At 50.0% G+C, this 21,318-nt stretch overlaps 1 protein-coding gene across 1 annotated transcript in view; it reads right to left on the reverse strand.

Annotated features, from left to right (window-relative positions):
- cfap43 (cilia and flagella associated protein 43) overlaps positions 1-21,318 on the reverse strand; it is a 119,656-nt gene that overhangs the window by 74,745 nt on the left and 23,593 nt on the right. Inside the window, 7 exon segments of the mRNA XM_068002788.1 lie at positions 1,578-1,726; positions 2,791-2,871; positions 5,132-5,248; positions 6,989-7,120; positions 10,447-10,565; positions 14,016-14,178; positions 20,284-20,434. Of these exon segments, the coding sequence (XP_067858889.1) occupies positions 1,578-1,726; positions 2,791-2,871; positions 5,132-5,248; positions 6,989-7,120; positions 10,447-10,565; positions 14,016-14,178; positions 20,284-20,434 (912 nt within the window).

Here is a 21,318-nt window from a genome sequence, read left to right on the forward strand (position 1 = left end):
TCTTTTCACTTACAGATGAACATTGACCCGTGTCCATTGTCCATGTGTAAAGAAATACTTCCTGGGCTAAACTTGCCCTTCACACCCTGACCCTGTGCTCTCTTCTTCTGTACTTGACAGTATTGGTCTGTCTCGGTATGTAGTAGAAGGAGCACAAACTGTGTTATAGTTTGAACTATCAACAGCTTTGTGAACAATTCCCTAAGGGCGACATTTATATAGAAAAGAGCGGAAAGTCTTGGAAATGGACAACTGGTCAATCTTCATCGGCAGGGAGGAACCTTTCACAGACAAACTGAGAATTATCCTCCCCCTCCTGCCAAGAAATAATTTACGGTCGGATCATAAATTCCTTCTGTAGTCAGCTTGGTTTAGTTTGCAGTGCTCTCGTCCCCAGGTCAGGTTGTGCTTTCAAACCCTGCTCCAGAAACTTCAGCACTTAACCTAGGCTAACACTCCAGTTCAGTACTGAGGGAGTGCTGCCCTGTCGGAGGGGCGGTACCGAGGGAGCGCTGCACTGTCGGAGGGGCGGTACCGAGGGAGTACTGCACTGTCGGAGGGGCGGTACCGAGGGAGTGCTGCACTGTCGGAGGGGCGGTACCGAGGGAGTGCTGCACTGTCGGAGGGGCGGTACCGAGGGAGTGCCGCACTGTCGGAGGGTCAGTACTGAGGGAATGCCGCACTGTCGGAGGGTCAGTACTGAGGGAATGCCGCACTGTCGGAGGGTCAGTACTGAGGGAATGCCGCACTGTCGGAGGGGCAGTACTGAGGGAGTGCCGCACTGTCGGAGGGTCAGTACTGAGGGAGCGCCGCACTGTCGGAGGGTCAGTACTGAGGGAGTGCCGCACTGTCGGAGGGTCAGTACTGAGGGAGCGCCGCACTGTCGGAGGGGCAGTACTGAGGGAGCGCCGCACTGTCGGAGGGGCAGTACTGAGGGAACGCCGCACTGTCGGAGGGTCAGTACTGAGGGAGCGCCGCACTGTCGGAGGGTCAGTACTGAGGGAGCGCTGCACTGTCGGAGGGTCAGTACTGAGGGAGTGCTGCACTGTCGGAGGGTCAGTACTGAGGGAGCGCCACACTGTCGGAGGGTCAGTACTGAGGGAGCGCTGCACTGTCGGAGGGTCAGTACTGAGGGAGCGCCACACTGTCGGAGGGTCAGTACTGAGGGAGCGCCACACTGTCGGAGGGTCAGTTCTGAGGGAGCGCCACACTGTCGGAGGGTCAGTTCTGAGGGAGTGCTGCACTGTTGGTGCAAAGTGCTTTTGAGATATGAACATACGAGATTGACGGGCAGGAAAAGACCAGCTGGTACATCAAGCCTGCCCCACACCATGATGGCCGAAGCATCATGACCAGATAGTCCTTAACCAGCCCTGCCTCAGACCTCCGCCCCTCCCCCCCCGACCCCGTGCCCCCCGCCCCCCTCAGACCCCGGGTCCCCTGCCAGCACAGACTTGTAATCTCCTGGGAGAAGCAAATTCACAGAGAAAGATACCCGGGGCCAATAAGGGAAACCAGTCCAGGAGGTCACATGCCCTAAGGTGTTGTATAAATACCCGTTGTTCCTTCTTACTTACAGGAGCCACTGTATTGGCATGTTGTGGAGTTGGATTTGGTAGACCAGGCAAGGGTTTTCCGCCTTTACCAGGTCTACATAATAGATGTGACCTGTTTCGGCCCCCAAAGCAAGGTAGTTGGAGGAGGGACAGCTCACCATGACTGTGATCTGAAAAAAGGAACAAGTAAATTAAATTACACTTCATTCTTCACCACCACCACCACCACCAGCACAACAACACAACAACTCGCATTTATACAGCGCGTTTAACATAGTAAAACGTCCCAAGGCACTTCACAGGAGCGATTATCAGACAAAATTTGACACTGAGCCACATATTAGGACTGGTGACCAAAAGCTTGGTCAAAGACCAAGGAGCATCTTAAAGGAGGAGGGTGAGGGTGAGAGAGGTGGAGAGGTTTAGGGAGGGAATTCCGGAGCTTAGGGCATCGGCAGCTGAAGGCACGGCCGCCAATGGTGGAGCGAAGAAAATCGGAGATGTGCAAGAGGCCGGAATTGGAGGAGTGCAGAGATCTCGGAGGGTTGATGGGCTAGAGGAGGTTACAGAGATAGGGAGGGGCGAGGCCATGGAGGGATTTGAAAATAACAACGAGAATTTTAAAATCGAGGCGTTCCCGGAGAGGGAGCCAATGCAGATCAGCGAGCACAGAGGTGATGGGAGAACGGGACTTGATGCGAGTTAGATACGGGGACCAGGGGCAGGGGGACATGGGCAGAAGGGCTATGGCAGGGTAGGTGAGTTTTTATTTTAGTTTCCTTATGGGCCAAGAGGTGCAGGAATAGCTCTAATATCCTTGAGTTAAGGAGGGGTAAATCTGCAGAGATTACCGAGCCTGAATGCTATCGGTGGGGGGCTTCTGCAGAGAGTTGGCGTTTGTGGACATTGAGTGGGGATAGTATTGGTCTCCGCTACAATACCGCACCGACCTCTGTGGTTCGATTATCCCACCAACCCTTGCTGTCTCGGTTCACACCATGAAGAACAGCCACTTGACTGAGGCACCAGAGGGTGATGTGCTGCAATGGAATAGTTTGCCAAACATCATAGAATCATACAGCAGAGAACGAGGCCATTCGGCCCATAATGCCCGTGCTGGCTCTTTGAAAGAGCTATCCAATTAATCCCACTCACCTGCTCTTTTCCTGTAGCCCCCCTGTCACCACTTTGAGGAGAAATAACAAAACATAAAATAGAATAAAGGAATGTTTACCTTTACTGGAAGGGAAAGAGTGCTGATGTTTTGCCCATCCTCAACTGACCACACCTGCACGATACCCAGTACTCTTGCAGACTGCAACAAAACATAGTACACTGGGATACTCTGAATAAATAAGACCAAAACATACTTAATCTCCCAGGACAATAGGGCTAGCACTGTGGTGACTGCTCCTCGAAGATTTTCATTCAATTTTCACTTAAGCTCTAAACCCTAAAGCTCTAAACTCTAAACAGGAAACAAAGGGTAAAAGTCGATGGATGTCTTTGTGAATGGAAGTCCGTTTCCAGTGGTGTGCCACAGGGCTCAGTGTTGGGTCCCTTGCTGTTTGTGGAATATATTAATGATTTGGACTTGAATGTAGGGGGCATGATTGGCAAATTTGCAGATGGCACAAAAATTGGCCGTGTAGTTGATAATGAAGAGGATAGCTGTAGACTCCAAGAAAATATCAATGGGTTGGTGGAGTGGGCGGAAAAGTGGCAAATGGAGTTCAACCCGGAGAAGTGTGAGGCAATGCACTTAGGGAGGGCAAACAGTAAAAAGGAATACGAAGTAAACGGGAATATATTGAGAGGGGTCGAGGAAGTGAGAGACCTTGGAGTGCATGTGCACGGGTCCCTGAAGGTGGCAGTACAGGTAGATAAGGTTGTGAAGAAGGCATACGGAATGCTCTCCGTTATTAGCCGAGGTATAGAATACAAAAGCAGGGATGTAATGATGGAACTGTACAAAACGCTGGTAAGGCCACAGCTGGAGTATTGTGCGCAGTTCTGGTCACCACATTACAGGAAGGACGTAATTGCTCTGGAGAGAGTGCAGAGAAGATTTACAAGAATGTTGCCAGGGCTTGAAAATTGCAGCTACGAGGAGAGATTGGATAGGCTGGGGTTGTTTTCCTTGGAGCAGAGGAGGCTGAGGGGAGACTTGATTGAGGTGTACAAAATTATGAGGGGCCCAGATAGAGTAGACAGGAAGTACCTGTTTCCCCTAGCGGAGAGTTCAAGAACTAGAGGACACAGATTTAATCTGATTGGCGGAAGGATTAGAGGGGACATGAGGAAAAACTTTTTTACCAAGAGGGTGGTGGGTGTATGGAATTCGCTGCCCGAATTGGTGGTAGAGGCAGGGACCCTCAACTCTTTTAAAAAGTACCTGGACCTGCACCTAAAGTGCTGTAAGCTGCAGGGCTACGGACCGGGTGCTGGAAGGTGGGATTAGAATGGGCACCTGGTTGTTCTTCGAGCCAGCGTGGACACGATGGGCCGAATGGCCCCCTTCTGTGGGTAGAGAATTCCAAAGATTCACCAACCTCTGAGTGAAGAAATTTCTCCTCATCTCAATCCTAAATGGCCGACCCCTTATCCTGACACTATGACCCCTTAGGTTTAGACTCTCCAGCTAGGGCAAACCGCCTCTCAGCATCAATCCTGTCAAGCTCTAAGAATTTTGTAGGCTTCAATAAGATCACCTCTCATTTTTCTAAACTCCAGAGAATATAGGCCCATTCTCTCCTCATGGGCCAACCCTCTCATCCCAGTAATCAATCTAGTGAACCTTCGTTGCACCACCTCTAAGGCAAGTATATCCTTCCTTAGGTAAGGAGACTATAACTGTACACAGTACTCCAGGTGTGCTCTCACCAGAGCCCTATACACTTGCAGCAAGACTTCCTTACTCTTATACTCCAACCCCCTTGCAATAAAGGCTAACATACCATTTGCCTTCCTAATTGCTTGCTGTACCTGCATGTTAACTTTCTGTGATTTATGTACAAGGACACAAATCACAGAATACCAGAATCCCTCTGAATACCAACATTTCTTAGTCTCTCACCTTTAAAAAATATTCTGGTTTTCTATTCTTTCTACCAAAGTCAATCTGCACACAGCAAGCTCCCACAAACAGCAATGTGATAATGACCAGATAATCTGTTTTTAGTGATGTTGGTTGAGGGATAAATATTGGCCAGAACTCTGAGGAGAACTCCCCTGCTCTTCATTGAGTAGTGCCATGGGATCTTTTACATTCACCTGAGGGCAGACGGGGCCTGGGTTTAACATCTCATCTAAAAGACAGCACTTCCAACATTGCAGCACTCTCTCAGTACTGCACTGGGAGTGTCAGCCTGGATTACGTGCTCAAGTCTCAAGAATGGGGCTTGAACTCACGATCAGAAGCAAGGGTGCTACCTACTGAGCCATGGCACCTTGTGGTCCCCAGGACTGACCTTCCTCACCTTGTGGAAAAAAAAATCACAAAAGAAACATTTAAAAGATCCAACATGGTGTAACACTGAGCTGATGAATGTTGTTTTGTTGTTTGTTAATCTTACCACACAGTATTGTTTCCCTGTCCCCAACAGATCTGCTGATACATAGTCCCCACTGTGTAGGTCCAAGAGTGTGGTCACATCATTTGGCTGTGAAGGGTTGTAAATATGTACTGAACCCTGAGGGCAAAAGGAACAATACACTAGCGATACTTTATACATACACGCACATCAAGTAGGGTTGCCAACTCTGATTGAATGTATTCCTGGACGTTTCATCACATGACCTCCTCCGTCCAACTGCCCCACCCCCACACTACCCCCATTGGTCACCTAACACGTCCATCCTCACAGAGCCCCGCCTTCCCACGGCCAATTGGAAAGCAAAAAGACTTTTCATTACCTGATTGGATGATTATTGACTTTCATTCAAACAGCTTTTTTTCCCATCTCCAATATTCTCATCACTAATAAACAAAAGTGTTCAAAGAAAATGAAAAATACACAATATTTTTTAATGCCCCTATGATTTCTCTCCAAGTTGTTGCTCGCAGCAGTGTCCTGGAGTTTAGTCTTCAATTCCTGGAAATTCCAGGCCAATCCTGGAGGGTTGGCAACCCTAACACCAATAGATAAAACGGCTACATCATCATCACACTTTGCCATAACCACTGCCCCCCTCCAAATCTGCTTTCATCAACTAACTGATAAAGTTCCCTCAATTCAGAAGTCCAGATAATTACATGTATGAGTCCGAGCAGCGCCAATACAGAATCTTGTGGAATACCATTCAGCATGTTTCCACTCCAAGGAAATTCCTTTTATCCTTCACACACACACACACACCCACCCCCCCCCATATGTATACTCTTCCTCTATATATATATATATGTATATATATGACAGACATACACACTATCTATATATACGTATTCATATATATATTACGCACTCTTCCTATAATATATATATCCACTTTTTAATCACTGAACACTGCACCAGAGATGCTCTGATACCACTATCTTGTTATGGGAAACACTTCTAGGTTAATTTATAGTTGAGGCAGAAGTCTCATAAATGCACCAACACTCTCCTGGGAGGAGGGCATTGCTTAATCATATAATCATACAGCACAGGAGGCCATTCGACCCATCGTGCCTGTGCCGGCTTCATATCAACTGTGCTTAAGATCAGAAGCCAGTGCTGGTGTTTGTAGATTGTCCATGAGATGAACTACTCAGTGAGCCTGACCAAGACAGTGTAGATGGGGCGGTGCGGGGAGAGGGGAATAAATTAGCTCTTTGTTTCCACGTGTATTACATGGGGGCGCAGGGCTGGGCACGAACTATTGGCATGGTTAGCTATGTGGACTGATGGTCACACACTACTAATGGGAAATGCTTGCTGACAGATTGCAATGGTAGGAACCACTAATGGAGACTGCTGGGAGATATAGGCCAGGAATGGTTCTTGCTCCTGATCAGCACCCTGTGACCCTTGCTGGAAAGCCTACGCGTATGGGCGCTGGTTGAGGAATGAAACAGGTACAACTACGATGCCCTGCATGGTCAAATATCCTGCGGACACTCACTGAATAGGTTGACACATGAAGAGCAGCCATTTGGACAGGATACCAGCGGGCAACCACTACCCATGGAGCCACACTCCAGCATGAGTGAACAGCTTAACGGGGAGGGAATTAAAACTGGACTAAACTAAAGGCAATGCACTGGGTGAGCGACAGATGAGTATAGACCTGTGAAGCTGCAGTCTTCTTTGAAACCAAGCAGAAAGGAAATGCTATTCTAAAAGATTATGTTGGTAATACAAAGTACTTTGATGATGTGCGAGCCTCATCCAGTCAGACCCTGCACTAGGGGTCTGAGGGATCGGTGCAGCCTGGAGCTGATCATTCATTACCTCATCTGTAGCAACCAGCAGCGATTTGTAGTCTGCTGAGAAGGCAATGTTCCTAATTGGCGTCCCTGCCGACCAGCATTCTTCAATCTGGACTTTGTGGTTTTTGATCTTGATACAGTAGAGTGTTCCATCCTGAGAAATACATTGCACTCAGTTACCGGCACATAGACACATGGATGTGTTTAATCCCACACACGGTACACAAATGCATTCATGTATGTTCGCAATCTCACACACGGATAATGTACTGTGCTGTGCATATGCTCAATCTCACAATGTGCACACACACTCATTGACGTGCTCAATGTCTCACTCACACACACGCACAGTCTCACACACACGCACACACACAGTCTCGCACACACACACGCACAGTCTCACACACACGCACACACACAGTCTCGCACACACACACGGACAGTCTCGCACACACACACGGACAGTCTCGCACACACACACGGACAGTCTCGCACACACACACGGACAGTCTCGCACACACACACGGACAGTCTCGCACACACACACGGACAGACTCGCACACACACGCACAGACACAGTCTCGCACACACACACACGTACACAAACAGTCTCGCACACACACACACACACACGCACAGTCTCGCACACACACACGCACAGTCTCGCACACACCACGATGACTTGTACTTCCAGAGCATCTTTGATGTAGCAGTAGATCCCAAAGCTTCACTGAGGGAGGGATTGGACACTGAGCAGGAATGGCACAAGAATTAATCCAAGTTATCAGAGGCCAGGTTGAAGAGTAACGTTTTGAGGAGGTTTAAGCTAAGGAGAGTTGGAGGATTTAGGAACAGACATAGACTTGCAAATCGAGTTTTTTTAAAATTCACTCTCAGGATGTGGGCATCACTGGCAAGTCCCATTCCTAGTTGCCCAGAAAAGGTGGACGTCTTGAATTGCCGCAGTCCTTGTTTTTTTTTGTAGTGGTTTGATACAGCTCAGCGGCTTGCTAGGGCAGTTAACAGTCAACCACATTGGTGTAGGACTGGAGTCACATATAGGCCCAGACCGGGTAAGAACGGCAGGTTTCCTTCCCTAAAGGACATAAGTGAACTAGTTGGGTTTTTATGACAATCCGACAGCTTCATGGTCACTTTTACTGATACCAGCTTTTTAATTTCCAGATTTTTGTTAAAACTGAATTCAAGTTCTCAAACTGCCCACGGTTGGATTTCACCTCACATTCTCTGAAACACACACGCACACACACAGTCTCGCACACGCACACACAGTCTCGCACACGCACACACAGTCTCGCACACACATACAGTCTCGCACACGCACACACACACAGTCTCGCACACACACACAGTCTCGCACACAGTCTCGCACACGCACACACAGTCTCACACACACACAAAGTCTCGCACACGCACACACAGTCTCGCACACACACAGTCTCGCACACACACACAGTCTCGCACACACACACAGTCTCGCACACACACACAGTCTCGCACACAGTCTCGCACACACACACAGTCTCGCACACGCACACAGTCTCACACACACACAAAGTCTCGCACACGCACACAGTCTCGCACACACACACACAGTCTCGCACACACACACACACAGTCTCGCACACACACACAGTCTCGCACACACACACACACAGTCTCGCACACACACACAGTCTCGCTCACACACACACACACACACACAAAGTCTCGCACACACACACACACACACACTCAGAGATGGCACCTGATAGTTTTACTTCCTGCAAAAATATTTCAACATCCTAACTCTGAAACAAACTTGCACTGAAAACCAGGCCTGGCCCCCCCATATTAACTCAAATTAACGCTTATCCTAAATAATAAATCTAACCAACCCAGGCCCCAAACACTAACTCAAACCAACCCAGGCCCCAAACACTAACTCAAACCAACCCAGGCCCCAAACACTAACTCAAACCAAACCAGTCCTCAAACACTAACTCAAACCAGCCCAGGCCCCAAACACTAACTCAAACCAACCCAGGCCCCAAACACTAACTCAAACCAACCCAGGCCCCAAACACTAACTCAAACCAGCCCATCCCCAAATACTAACTCAAACCAACCCAGGCCCCAAACACTAACTCAAACCAGCCCATCCCCAAATACTAACTCAAACCAACCCAGGCCCCAAACACTAACTCAAACCAACCCAGGCCCCAAACACTAACTCAAACCAACCCAGGCCCCAAATACTAACTCAAACCAACCCATCCCCAAATACTAACTCAAACCAGCCCATCCCCAAATACTAACTCAAACCAGCCCATCCCCAAATACTAACTCAAACCAAACCAGTCCCCAAATACTAACTCAAACCAAACCAGTCCCCAAACACTTACTCAAACCAATCCAGGCCCCAAATGCTAACTCAAACCAAACCAGTCCCCAAATACTAACTCAAACCAACCCAGGCCCCAAACACTAACTCAAACCAAACCAGTCCCCAAACACTAACTCAAACCAACCCAGGCCCCAAACACTAACTCAAACCAACCCAGGCCCCAAACACGAACTCAAACCAAACCAGGCCCCAAACACTAACTCAAACCAAACCAGGCCCCAAACACTAACTCAAACCAGCCCAGGCCCCAAACACTAACTCAAACCAACCCAGGCCCCAAACACTAACTCAAACCAAACCAGGCCCCAAACACTAACTCAAACCAGCCCAGGCCCCAAACACTAACTCAAACCAAACCAGTCCCCAAACACTAACTCAAACCAACCCAGGCCCCAAACACTAACTCAAACCAACCCAGGCCCCAAACACTAACTCAAACCAAACCAGGCCCCAAACACTAACTCAAACCAAACCAGGCCCCAAACACTAACTCAAACCAACCCAGGCCCCAAACACTAACTCAAACCAACCCAGGCCCCAAACACTAACTCAAACCAACCCAGGCCCCAAACACTAACTCAAACCAAACCAGTCCCCAAACACTAACTCAAACCAACCCAGGCCCCAAACACTAACTCAAACCAACCCAGGCCCCAAACACTAACTCAAACCAACCCAGGCCCCAAACACTAACTCAAACCAACCCAGGCCCCAAACACTAACTCAAACCAAACCAGGCCCCAAACACTAACTCAAACCAGCCCAGGCCCCAAACACTAACTCAAACCAACCCAGGCCCCAAACACTAACTCAAACCAACCCAGGCCCCAAACACTAACTCAAACCAGCCCAGGCCCCAAACACTAACTCAAACCAACCCAGGCCCCAAATACTAACTCAAACCAGCCCATCCCCAAACACTAACTCAAACCAAACCAGACCCTAAACAGTAAGTCTAATCCTGCTGGAATTATGGTATGATGGTATACAGTTGTGGTCTATGGACAGGCATGTGTAGTTTATACTTGAGTGCATTTTGTTTTTGTAAAATGACACTATTGGGAAGCGAGTACCATTCCCGCTGTGAACAGTCCGTCTGTGTAGAGTGCCAAGGTGTTCACCGCACATGGCTTCAGCTCGGGATACACACTCATCGTAATCCTCGACTGTGGTACGTCTGCCATCATGTTGCCTAGACAAGGGGACAAGTATACAACAAGATTTCTTTGTTGAGCACGGTAGGATAACACCAAACAGCACGAGAAATACAAAGTACGCCCATTAGTAACTGAACAGAGAAAAGCCAAGAGTTCTGACAAAGGGACTCCATGAGACATTAAACCCAGACCCTAACTGCCTATCCCAGTGACTTAGGTGGACATTAAAGACTGCATGGCACCATTTGGAGAATTACATTTGGTGTGCTGGCCATCATTGCTCCCTCAACCAATACCCCCAAAAGAACTAGTTAACTGATCATACATCTCATCTCTGTCTGTGGGATCTTGCTGTACACAAAATGACTGCCATATTTGTCTATGTAACAATCACTGCACATCAAAAATAATCCACTTTCTGTGAAGAGTTTGAGAGGTGTGATGGGCGCCTTATAATACAAGTATCTCTCTGTCTCACGTTAGCCTGTTCTTTTACCGATGCCGGTGGACCAACTGTCTATTCCCAGGATTTTCTGCTTTAGTTTCAGATTTGCACGTTCCCAGTTTCTCTTGTTATGCCAGATGTTAGGATGTTTGCTCTCCACACTGATGAGGGTGATGACCTCGAATCCCAGAGCAGTCTGATGAGCATCTCAGCATCTACTCCGAAGAAAGTAGTCGACAAGGAAGGGCCTTTGGGCAAAGCGAGCTGCTCCTTCTAACAAAGCACCCTCAGATCTCCCAGTCATCAGCTCTCCCTGGCGTAACAGAGAGGGTTGATGAGGGTAGTGCGGCTGTTGTGTATATGGAATTTCAAAAGGCGTTTGATAAAGTGCCACATAATAAACTTGTTAGCAAAATTAAACAGACAGTGGCAGCATGGATACAAAATTAGCTAAGGGACAGAAACAGAGGGTAGTGGAGAACGGTTGTTTTTCAGACTGGAGGGAAGTATACAGCGGGTCTAATTTCAAAAAGTTTGCAGATGACTTGAAACTTGGAAATATAGTAAACAATGTGGAGGATAGTAACAGATTTCAGGAGGACATGGACAGACTGGTGAAATGGTCCGAAATGAAATTTAAAGCAGAGATGTGTGAAGCGATACATTTTGATAGGAAGAATGAGGAGAGACAATATAAACTGAATAGTACAAACTTAAAGGGGGTGAAGGAACAGAGAGTCCTGGGGGTGGATGTACACAAATCTTTGTAGGTGGCAGGACAAGTTGAGAAGGCTGTTAAGAAAGTATGTGGGATCCTGGGCTTTATAAATAGAGGCAGAGAGTACAAAAACAAAGAAGTTATGCTAAACCTTTAGAAAACACTAGTTAGGCCCCAGCTAGAGTAGTGTTCAATTCTGGGCACCACACTTTAGGAAGGATGTCAAGGCCTTAGTGAGGGTGCAGAAGAGATTTACTAGAATGGTCCCAGGGATGAGGGACTTCAGTTTTGTGGAGAGACTGGAGAAGCTGGGATTGTTCTCCTTAGAACAGAAAAGGTTAAAGGGAGATTTGATAGAGGTGTTCAAGATCATGAATGGTTAAGATAGAGTAAATAAGGAGAAACTGTTTCCAGTGGAAGAAGGGTCAAGAACCATCACAGCCATGCCTGATGAGGGCCTCAGCCAATGTCCACACTTGCATATTTCCCAGCAGGGGTCACAGGGCATGGATCAGGAGCAGTAACCCTAGATTTTCCCCTCCCATTCTTAGTCAGGGATATCAAGACCAATTGCAGTGTTCTTCAATCTGAGATCAGCTAACTCAGCGGGACCATGAATTGAACCTGGCACCTTCCTTGTCTGTTTGCACACTGGGCAGAGTATCAGGGAGCCCAGGACAACCCCCTGTTGAGTTTGACTAAACCCCCAACTTCAGCTTTCTATTGCTAAGCCAATTATCAGTCCAGGTTTCCAATTTTTCATTCATTGGGTGAGTCTTAAACATCTTTACAAGCCTCAAATGTGGCTTTTAATTGTTAATTAACATTTCTTATTGGGAAACGTCACAAAGGGCCGAGGCTCACCGTGCAGAACTCCAGGTATGATTGGGATAGGAAAAAAGACAAACTCAAGCAGGAACCAGAAAAATAAAGACTTGCATTTATATAGCACCTTTCTCAACCTCAGAACATCCTGAAGCACTTTACAGTTTTTTTTAGGGATACCGAGGAAAACTGCCCCGCCAATCTTCAAATAGTGCAATAGGATCTTTTACTTCCACCTGAGAGAGCAGATGGGGCCTTAGTTTAAAGGCGGCACCTCCAACAACGCCGCACTCCCTCAGTACTGACCCTCCGACAGTGCAGCGCTCCCTCAGTACTGACCCTCCGACAGTGCAGCGCTCCCTCAGTACTGACCCTCCGACAGTGCAGCGCTCCCTCAGTACTGACCCTCCGACAGTGCAGTGCTCCCTCAGTACTGACCCTCCGACAGTGCAGTGCTCCCTCAGTACTGACCCTCCGACAGTGCAGCGCTCGCTCAGTACTGCCCCTCCGACAGTGCAGCGCTCCCTCAGTACTGCCCCTCCGACAGTGCAGCGCTCCCTCAGTACTGCCCCTCCGACAGTGCAGTGCTCCCTCAGTACTGCCCCTCCCACAGTGCAGCGCTCCCTCAGTACTGCCCCTCCGACAGTGCAGTGCTCCCTCAGTACTGCCCCTCCGACAGTGCAGTGCTCCCTCAGTACTGACCCTCCGACAATGCAGCGCTCCCTCAGTACTGCCCCTCCGACAGTGCAGTGCTCCCTCAGTACTGCCCCTCCGACAGTGCAGCGCTCCCTCAGTACTGACCCTCCCACAGTGCAGCGCTCCCTCAGTACTGACCCTCCCACAGTGCAGCGCTCCCTCAGTACTGCTCCTCCGACAATGCAGTGCTCCTTCAGTACTGACCCTCCGACAGTGCAGTGCTCCCTCAGTACTGTCCCCCCCTCAGTACTGAACTGGAGTGTCAGTCTACATTATGTGATCATGCCTCGGGAGTAGGGCTTGAACCCACAACCTTCTGACTCAGAGGCGAGAGTGCTACCCACTGAACCACGGCTGACACCAAATGTTGATAAAAAGTGATAGCAAGCTTGGGTTTTACAAACCAGAACATTGTAGGGAAAGGAAGACCGAGGGAGGAGAGGAGTCCCAGTTTTCAAGTCGTGGGAAAGAATGAGATAGAGCAGGAGATGACACGGTGAGTTGTGATTTCATCAAAGGGAAGAGGAAGTGTGTGTCGGAAGGGGTTTTTTTCAGCTTAGGGTAGGAATAAGAGGTGAAATTTCAGAGGGGCAATGATCATTGTAATGCTGATAAACAGAAAAATTCAAGAGTGGTACAATAACACATGAGATGTTGGAGGCTAGAGTTGAGAGAACGACCACCTATCAGATGAAAGGCTTTTTCCAAACTCCGTTGAGTCCCCGCCCAAAATTAAACCTTGTGCTGTAAGCTGAGCAGAGTCTCTCTGTTTCTGTCAGTACTGTAAGCGAAATATCTTACCAGCGGGCATCTGCTTAACAGATGGAGCAGCGAGCATGGAAGCTTTATGCATCTCGGCGTCTACCATTAAAAGATGCCCCTTTTTGCAGCCCACGTACAAGTCTGAGGTAGGGGTCCAGCAGACGGACACGGGCTGAACCAACACCTTCCTGAGTACTCGTGGCTTCATAAGAGAGAAAAGAGCAAAACAGAGATTAAAAATGAAACACCCACAGTGAGCGTAACCTGACACAGAGAGACACTCACTCATTTTTTGTTGATGGTCAAATCCCAACCAATGCTTTGCTCCAGCGACACTCTCAGGGATACTGCATCATGTTGCATCATGAATGATGGGACATATGTTAAGATTAGAGTTGGAGTTAGACTGGTGATAGGGCCGGGGCTGGGGTTCAGGTTCGGGTTGGAGTTGGAGTTGGGGCTAGGGTTAGGGCCACTCTCAGGAATACTGCAGCTACATCACGAATGATGGGAAATGCATCTGTGATTTCCTGCACAGTGAACTCCTGATTTCAGCGAGGCTGGCACTACCACACAGGGAATGTAAAAGAAAAAAAAATCGATGTAGGTCTATTTTAATGGAGCCCCTTGACTTACCCTATAGAATCTGGGATAATCCTGCCCCCTGCTGGTAAATTCTTTAGCTGCAGAAGGAGCATTATTGAATCACAGCTCGATTCCACATCCCACAGTTGGGCCGGCTGTGTACGGAGACCCCAAAGCCGATTAAACACTGGGAAGGAGAGCCCCAAGCTGTGTTGGCTCACTCTGAAAGGTTAAATGTTCGGAGTCCTCAGCTGTGGTGAGGTACCCCATCCGATCGGTACACTACCTGCAATATCCCATCCACTCAAATCCATCACAGGCAGCATACCTGGGATATTCTGATACACACGGACTCGGGTACGACTCGGAAAACCTACCTTTAACGGTGGGTTGAATGATTGTCCAATTGCAGTTAATCGCTTGAATCACTGTTCTTAACCTTAGTGGAGCCTCGACACTGAGTGCCTGCAGACTCTGACTGTGGGAACCTCCCAAGCTGAGCTCAGTCCTGCCCTCGCCTGACATCCACACACAGGTGTTTTGCAGCAGCGGTCACTGGACGGCAATCAACAGCAGGAACCCTGGCTGATGTTCCTTTTCCTAACCCAGGGGCACTGAGGCCAACTGGAATACCCCAGTTGTTAGCCTGGTTAAAACTTGCTAACTCACAGGAACATAGGAATTGCTGGGTGAAAATAGACCAGGGTCCATCTAGTTCACCTTCTACCATCCTGGTAGTCCACATGATACAATGATAATGGATTGTTGACCAATCACAGCAATCGATCTCTATCAATGAGTCTACAACAGACCCAGACATGAGGTGAGGAAAACCCCCAGTGGGGGAGAGCTTTGGGAACCAGTTCCTCCGTTCCTCCCGAGCCTCCGACACTTCCCACACGTCAGGTCTCAAGTTGCTCATATACTGGATCCCAAAATGTTATTCAACATACACCAGGTATGAAACCTGGGACCTTCCTGGTGTCCGTGACTCAGGGCCACTGGGAGAAGCTGCTGCTATATCTCCGATCTGGGTCAGGCTGAGGGGAGGCTGGGCGCTGGCTGCATCCATTGGCTGGGGAGAGAAAAACCAGCCAGGGTTCCTGCTCCGAATTGCTAGCCAGTGACCCCTGCTGGAAAACGTGCATGTAGAAAAATTTGCAGGGCTATGGGGAAAGAGCGGCGGGGGGGGGGGGGGGAAGAGTGGGACTAATTGGATAGCTCTTTCAAAGAGTCGGCACAGACACAATGGCCCCAATATTACCAGGGAGGCGTGGGTAACCCGCCCAGTGAAATCCGTCCGTCCCCCACGCGATCGCAGGTAAATTGAAGCCACTTAACGTGGTTTCTGGGTTTCCCATCGGAAACCTGCGCAGCGGGCGGACTGTGCACCTGCATCACAGGCTGTCAGCTGGAGGAGCCCTATTTAAAGGGACAGTCCTCCAATGCTGCTCCTGCAGCAAACAACCAAAAGTGCAGCAAAGAGTAGGCCGGGGGAAAGGCTGCTCCCAGGTTTAATGATGCCTCACTCCAGGTCCTACTGGATGGGGTGAGGAGGAGGAGGGAGATCTTCTACCCAGCGGATGGGAGGAAGTGGCCTGCCTCTGCCACCAAGAAGGCCTGGCTCGAGGTGGCAGAGGAGGTCACCAGCAACAGCAGCAATGTCTCCCGCACCTGGATACAGTGCAGGAAGTGCTTCAATGACCTAACCAGGTCAGCCAAAGTGAGTACACTTACTCATTCTCCTACACTCCATCTTCCACATCACCGCCCCCACCCCACAACTCCTTCCGCACTGCCAACACTACTCTATCACATCACTCCTCACACCCTCTCAAACCTCATCCTCAACTTATCTGCACTTACTCACTTCCCCAGTACTCATCCCACCACAACCACTCAACCCAATCCTCATACAATGTCATGGCTCTGTCTCATACTCACCCTCTGGTACATCTCTTTCATGGTCAGCCTCACCCAAACCAATGCATTCAGCGGCTGGCCACGTCACCATCACTCATTCACGCCTCTCTACTTTCTCCCCTTATAGGAGAAAAGAGCCCAGAACGCACGGGAGAGGGCGAAGACCGGAGGGGGGGCCGCAACATCAGGTCGACCTCACGGACGCAGAGCAGGAGGCTCTTGAAGTGAGCCGCACCCTCGAGTGCCTGTCCGTTGGGGACGCCGAGACTGCCACCCGACAAACGACTGGTGATGGAATTTTAACATTCAGCACTCACAATAGCTGAACTTCGACAGCAACTCCCAAACCCGCGACCTCCACCACCTAGAAGGACAAGAGCAGCAGGCACATGGGAACAACAAAACCTGCACGTTCCCCTCCAAGTCACGCACCATCCCGACTTGAAAATATATCGCTGTTCCTTCATCGTCGCTGGGTCAAAATCCTGGAACTCCCTTCCTAACAGCACTGTGGGAGAACCTTCACCACACGGACTGCAGCGGTTCAAGAAGGCGGCTCACCACCACCCTCTCAAGGGCAATTAGGGATGGGCAATAAATGCCGGCCTCGCCAGCGACGCCCACATCCCATGAACGAATAAAAAAATGATGTTCACATGCCTTGCCATCTTCAGCACCTCAACATCTGTCATCATGTTTAATATTGCCTTCTGTTCTCTTACAGGGCCTTCAGCGACTGCTGTGATGGCGGAGGGCGATTCCTCAGAGGACCTGCTGGCCTCTGAGGGGGCACCGACACATCCGAGCGAGCCATCCACCAGCGCAGATACACACCTCGGTGGGTCCCCGTCCTCACTTAGTTGGGGTTGTACATGGTGAGTCACCACACACGTGAGCACGAGCAGACACTGGTGGCAGGGGCAGCTGTGGAGAGTCCATGTTGGTGGGAGCTCTCTTCTCCAGGCTCTGCTTAGCTGGACACAGATGCTGAACCCTGGGGGCCATCCTTTAAAAGGAGAATGATCGAGGGGCAGCAGCACATTTACAAGGTGCTGGAACAGGTGCCACGCGCTCTCTCCATAATTGCGCAGAGGATGGAGGAGTCCAACTCCTGCATGAGTGGAATGATGACACAGGTACAGGAGGGAATCTCTGAGATAGTGTCACAGGGACGTGAGGGCATCTCTGAGATAGTGTCGCGGGTAAGTGCGGGAATGTCTGCGATGGAGGGAAGGCTAGCCTCCATCGAGCTTCAAGCACAGCTCACCAATGAGTCCACTGAGGCCCTGACAACGGCCCTTCGGACTCAGGGTGAGCAACTTTCTGCCGCCTTAAACAGGCACTGGCCTTACAAGGCTTCACACATGTCCTCCAAACTGTCGTCTAGCAGGGTGCTAGGAGTGATGTGGGCCTGCCCCAAGAGAGGGATGATGGCGAAAGGGGACATGGACGTGGGGACGCCAATCAAAGCGCCCCCACCATCTCACCCGTTGCCCCCCCCTCTCAACCAGTACCCGCAATGCTGCCCCCTCTCCAGGTGGCCGAGTCTGCCCCTGCACAGGTGCAGGTGGAGCAGTCATCGGGCACCGAAACCCAGAGGGCGTCAGCCCAAAGCATCTATTCGGTCAGGGCATGAACGAGAGCAATCTGCCACTACCTCTGCTGCAGGCACAGGGGAAGCACCACGTAGGAGTAGTCGGAAGCGTAAGGCAAAGGTTTTGTGCACAAAGGGGATGCACAAGGGTGTTTGACGGTTTGTCATGTTTTTTATTTATATTTGATTTTTGTTAATGGTACATTAAATATTATTATTGTCTCCGCTACCGCCACGTCTTGGCCATTCTTGACTGGCTTGTGTAATAAGTCCCTTTCATGAGGCTCACCATGAACACCCACACTTGATGCCACCCAGTGGGTCACCCTACAGTGGGTGTATGTGTAGTTGCAGGACTATTTTGTGCAGGGGGAGGGGGAGGGGGAGGGGGCTGGTGTGGCCGCTCCTCTGTCCAGGTGGTGAGGACTGGACTCTTCACACTGTCTGATGTTAGGAGAACCGTTCGTATATCAGTGACTCCCTGGCCTCACGAGCAGCCAGGTGAGCCGCTGTTCTGCCCATGGGTTGCTCCTCCTCCTCCTCATCCTCCTCCTCCTCAATATGGGTGCCAGATGTGGATGGGGCCACCAGTGGCACCCCTCTCTGTTGTGCCTTGTTGTGCAGGGCACAACAGACGACTATAACGTGTCCCACTCTGTGTGGTGCGTATTGGAGCGCTCCCCCAGAACGATCAAGGCACCTGAAGCGCATCTTGAGCAGCCCGATAGCCTGCTCAATTGTAGACCTGGTGGCGATGCGGCTGTCGTTATATCGATGCTGTTGCTCGGTGATGGGGTTCCTCAGAGGTGTCATGAGCCACGTGTGCAGGGGGTATCCCTTGTCCCCGAGGAGCCAGCCCTTGCGGGTGTTCAGAGCGTGGAAGAGGGGCGGGATGTTAGACTCCCGCGGGATGAAGGAATCGTGGCAGCTGCCAGGGAATCTGGCGCACACGTGAAGGAATCTCTTGCGGTGGTCATAGATGAGCTGATTGTTGATGGAGTGATAGCCCTTCCTGTTGAGGAACAGTCCTGGCTCGTGTGGAGGTGCTCATATTGCTATATGGGTGCAATCGATTACACCCTGAACCCGTGGGAAGCCAGCCACAGTGTGGAATCCCATTGCCCTCTCTGTCTGGCTGAGGTCATCCATGGGGAAATTGATAATAGTGTGAGGCCCTGCGAAACAAGCCATCGGTGACCTGCCTTACGCACTTGTGTGCAGACGACTGAGACACCCTGGCGATGTCCCCGGTGGCACTCTGGAACGATCCGGAGAAGTTGTTGAGGGCAGTGGTGACTTTGACAGCGACAGGTAAGATGCTGCTGCTCAGGCCAGCCAGGAGCAGCTCGGCATGAAGGAGGCTGCAGATGTCTGCGACTACCTGGCGACTGACTCTGAATCTCCGTATGCACTGCTCCTCAGAGAGGTCCAGGAAGCTGAGCCTCGGTCTGTAGACCCTGTGGCGAGGGTAGTGCCTCCTGCAATGCCGCTCTCTCTGTTGTTGCCCTCCCTCCTGTTGTGCAGGTGCCTGTGGCGCTGCACTGTGTTATGGAGCTTCACGTGGCGGAGGTGGACAGCGTGCCTGGCGAGGATGGTGATGTTGCTCATCCTCGGATGAAGTGATGAATGCAGCCATGTGGTCCGCAAAATAGGTAAATGTGTTTGCAGAGCAGAGTTTAGGGTATAAATGAATAATTTTGAGTGGAAAGACAAAGGTGTTGCAGCCAAAACTTTGTCTGAAGTGACAGAGTGCCCTGCTGCAATAAATGAGGTTTTCTCCCCACCTGTCAAATAATCCTTTGCATCTCCCACTGGCTGCTGGCTGAAACACATCTGCTCCAACAGGGAGTGTTTCCCACAGCACGGGAAACACGCTGAGGATCCTTCAAAATTGCACCCCTGCCAAAATCTCCAGTCAATGAGGTCTGTCAAGTGCCTCAACTACCTAAATAACTATCTAAATTATTTTAATTGCTGGTGGGAGTCCCGCATGCGGGAACTGCGCGCAAACCCAAACACGTCACTGGGGAACCCGGAAGTGAACAGGTTGGAACCGGGCTCCGAACCTGCTCCAGGATTCCGCCAATGGGTTGAATGGCCTCCTTCTGTGCCGTATGATGCGATCATGCGTTGACAGCAAACGAGGTGAGGATCAGGCTGAGCTCTGACGCACACACGGTTGAAAAATCACCTGTAGCAACTTACCACAAATGTATTGGCCATGTTTCCCACGAGACCCGCCTGGGCTGACATCAACATCCTTGGGCCATAGTAGGATAACGCATTGCAGTCAGGGCCCATCGCAACCTCCTCTTGCACTGCTGGAGAACCATCTTCCGCAGGGAGGTTTACTTTTCTGCAAACAAAAAACAAAAGGGTTTTATTCATATTTTTGAGTTAGAGATATCCTGATTTACTCAGCACTGCAGATGAAATGGCGATATCCCTTCACTTCTTCATAAATGTATTCAGTACACCCAATTAAATGTTAATCTTACCTTCACTCTTCTTCAAGCGCGTATCTTTATTTGAATATATTAAGATTTAGTTACATTCATCACCATCTAGCTAGAGGTTTCTTCATACGTTACGCTTATCCCGTATGGAAAGTCCTGCAGCCACTGCCAGAGATCAAGGAACAAATTTCTTGACCTCCATCGACGCCCATCTCAAATAAGCTACCAGGAGGTGCACAGGAACTCTTGCACTGAATATTCCCTTGCTTCCTGGTGGAAACATATGGGGGTGAAGGGGGCGGGGGAAGTCATTTCAACCTAACCTGCCCGGCGGGAAACTGATACCGTCGGGCACCCATTTTGGACTCCACCTGGGTTGGGGGGGGGGGAGCGGGGGGGAGGGGGGGCGGTGGGTGCGGGGGATAAACCGGGCACTCGATCCGTTCCTGTCAGTTTCCCACTGGGGGGGGATTAGGTTAAAATTACCCCAATACTTCAATGGGATTGGGAACTCCGCAGAGAGCACCAGGCTAATAGCTGCATCTACCCTCAAGATGCAGCAAGTTAGGGCTCCAGTGCTTCACAACCCCATACTGCACCCCCAATATCTTTGCTTGTTTCTCTCTCTCTCTCTCTCTCTCTGGGGTCAATTTTGACTTTGTGCGATAGTATAAGCCGTGTAATAGTGAGTCAGCAGCCCATTTTACATCTCCCGATTTTTATTTCTATTGACTCGCTACCAACTCACCATCACCCGGTTTACACTATCGCACAAAGTCAAAAC

The sequence above is a fragment of the Heptranchias perlo genome, chromosome 21, assembly GCF_035084215.1.
Source record: "Heptranchias perlo isolate sHepPer1 chromosome 21, sHepPer1.hap1, whole genome shotgun sequence".
Lineage (NCBI taxonomy): Eukaryota > Metazoa > Chordata > Chondrichthyes > Hexanchiformes > Hexanchidae > Heptranchias > Heptranchias perlo.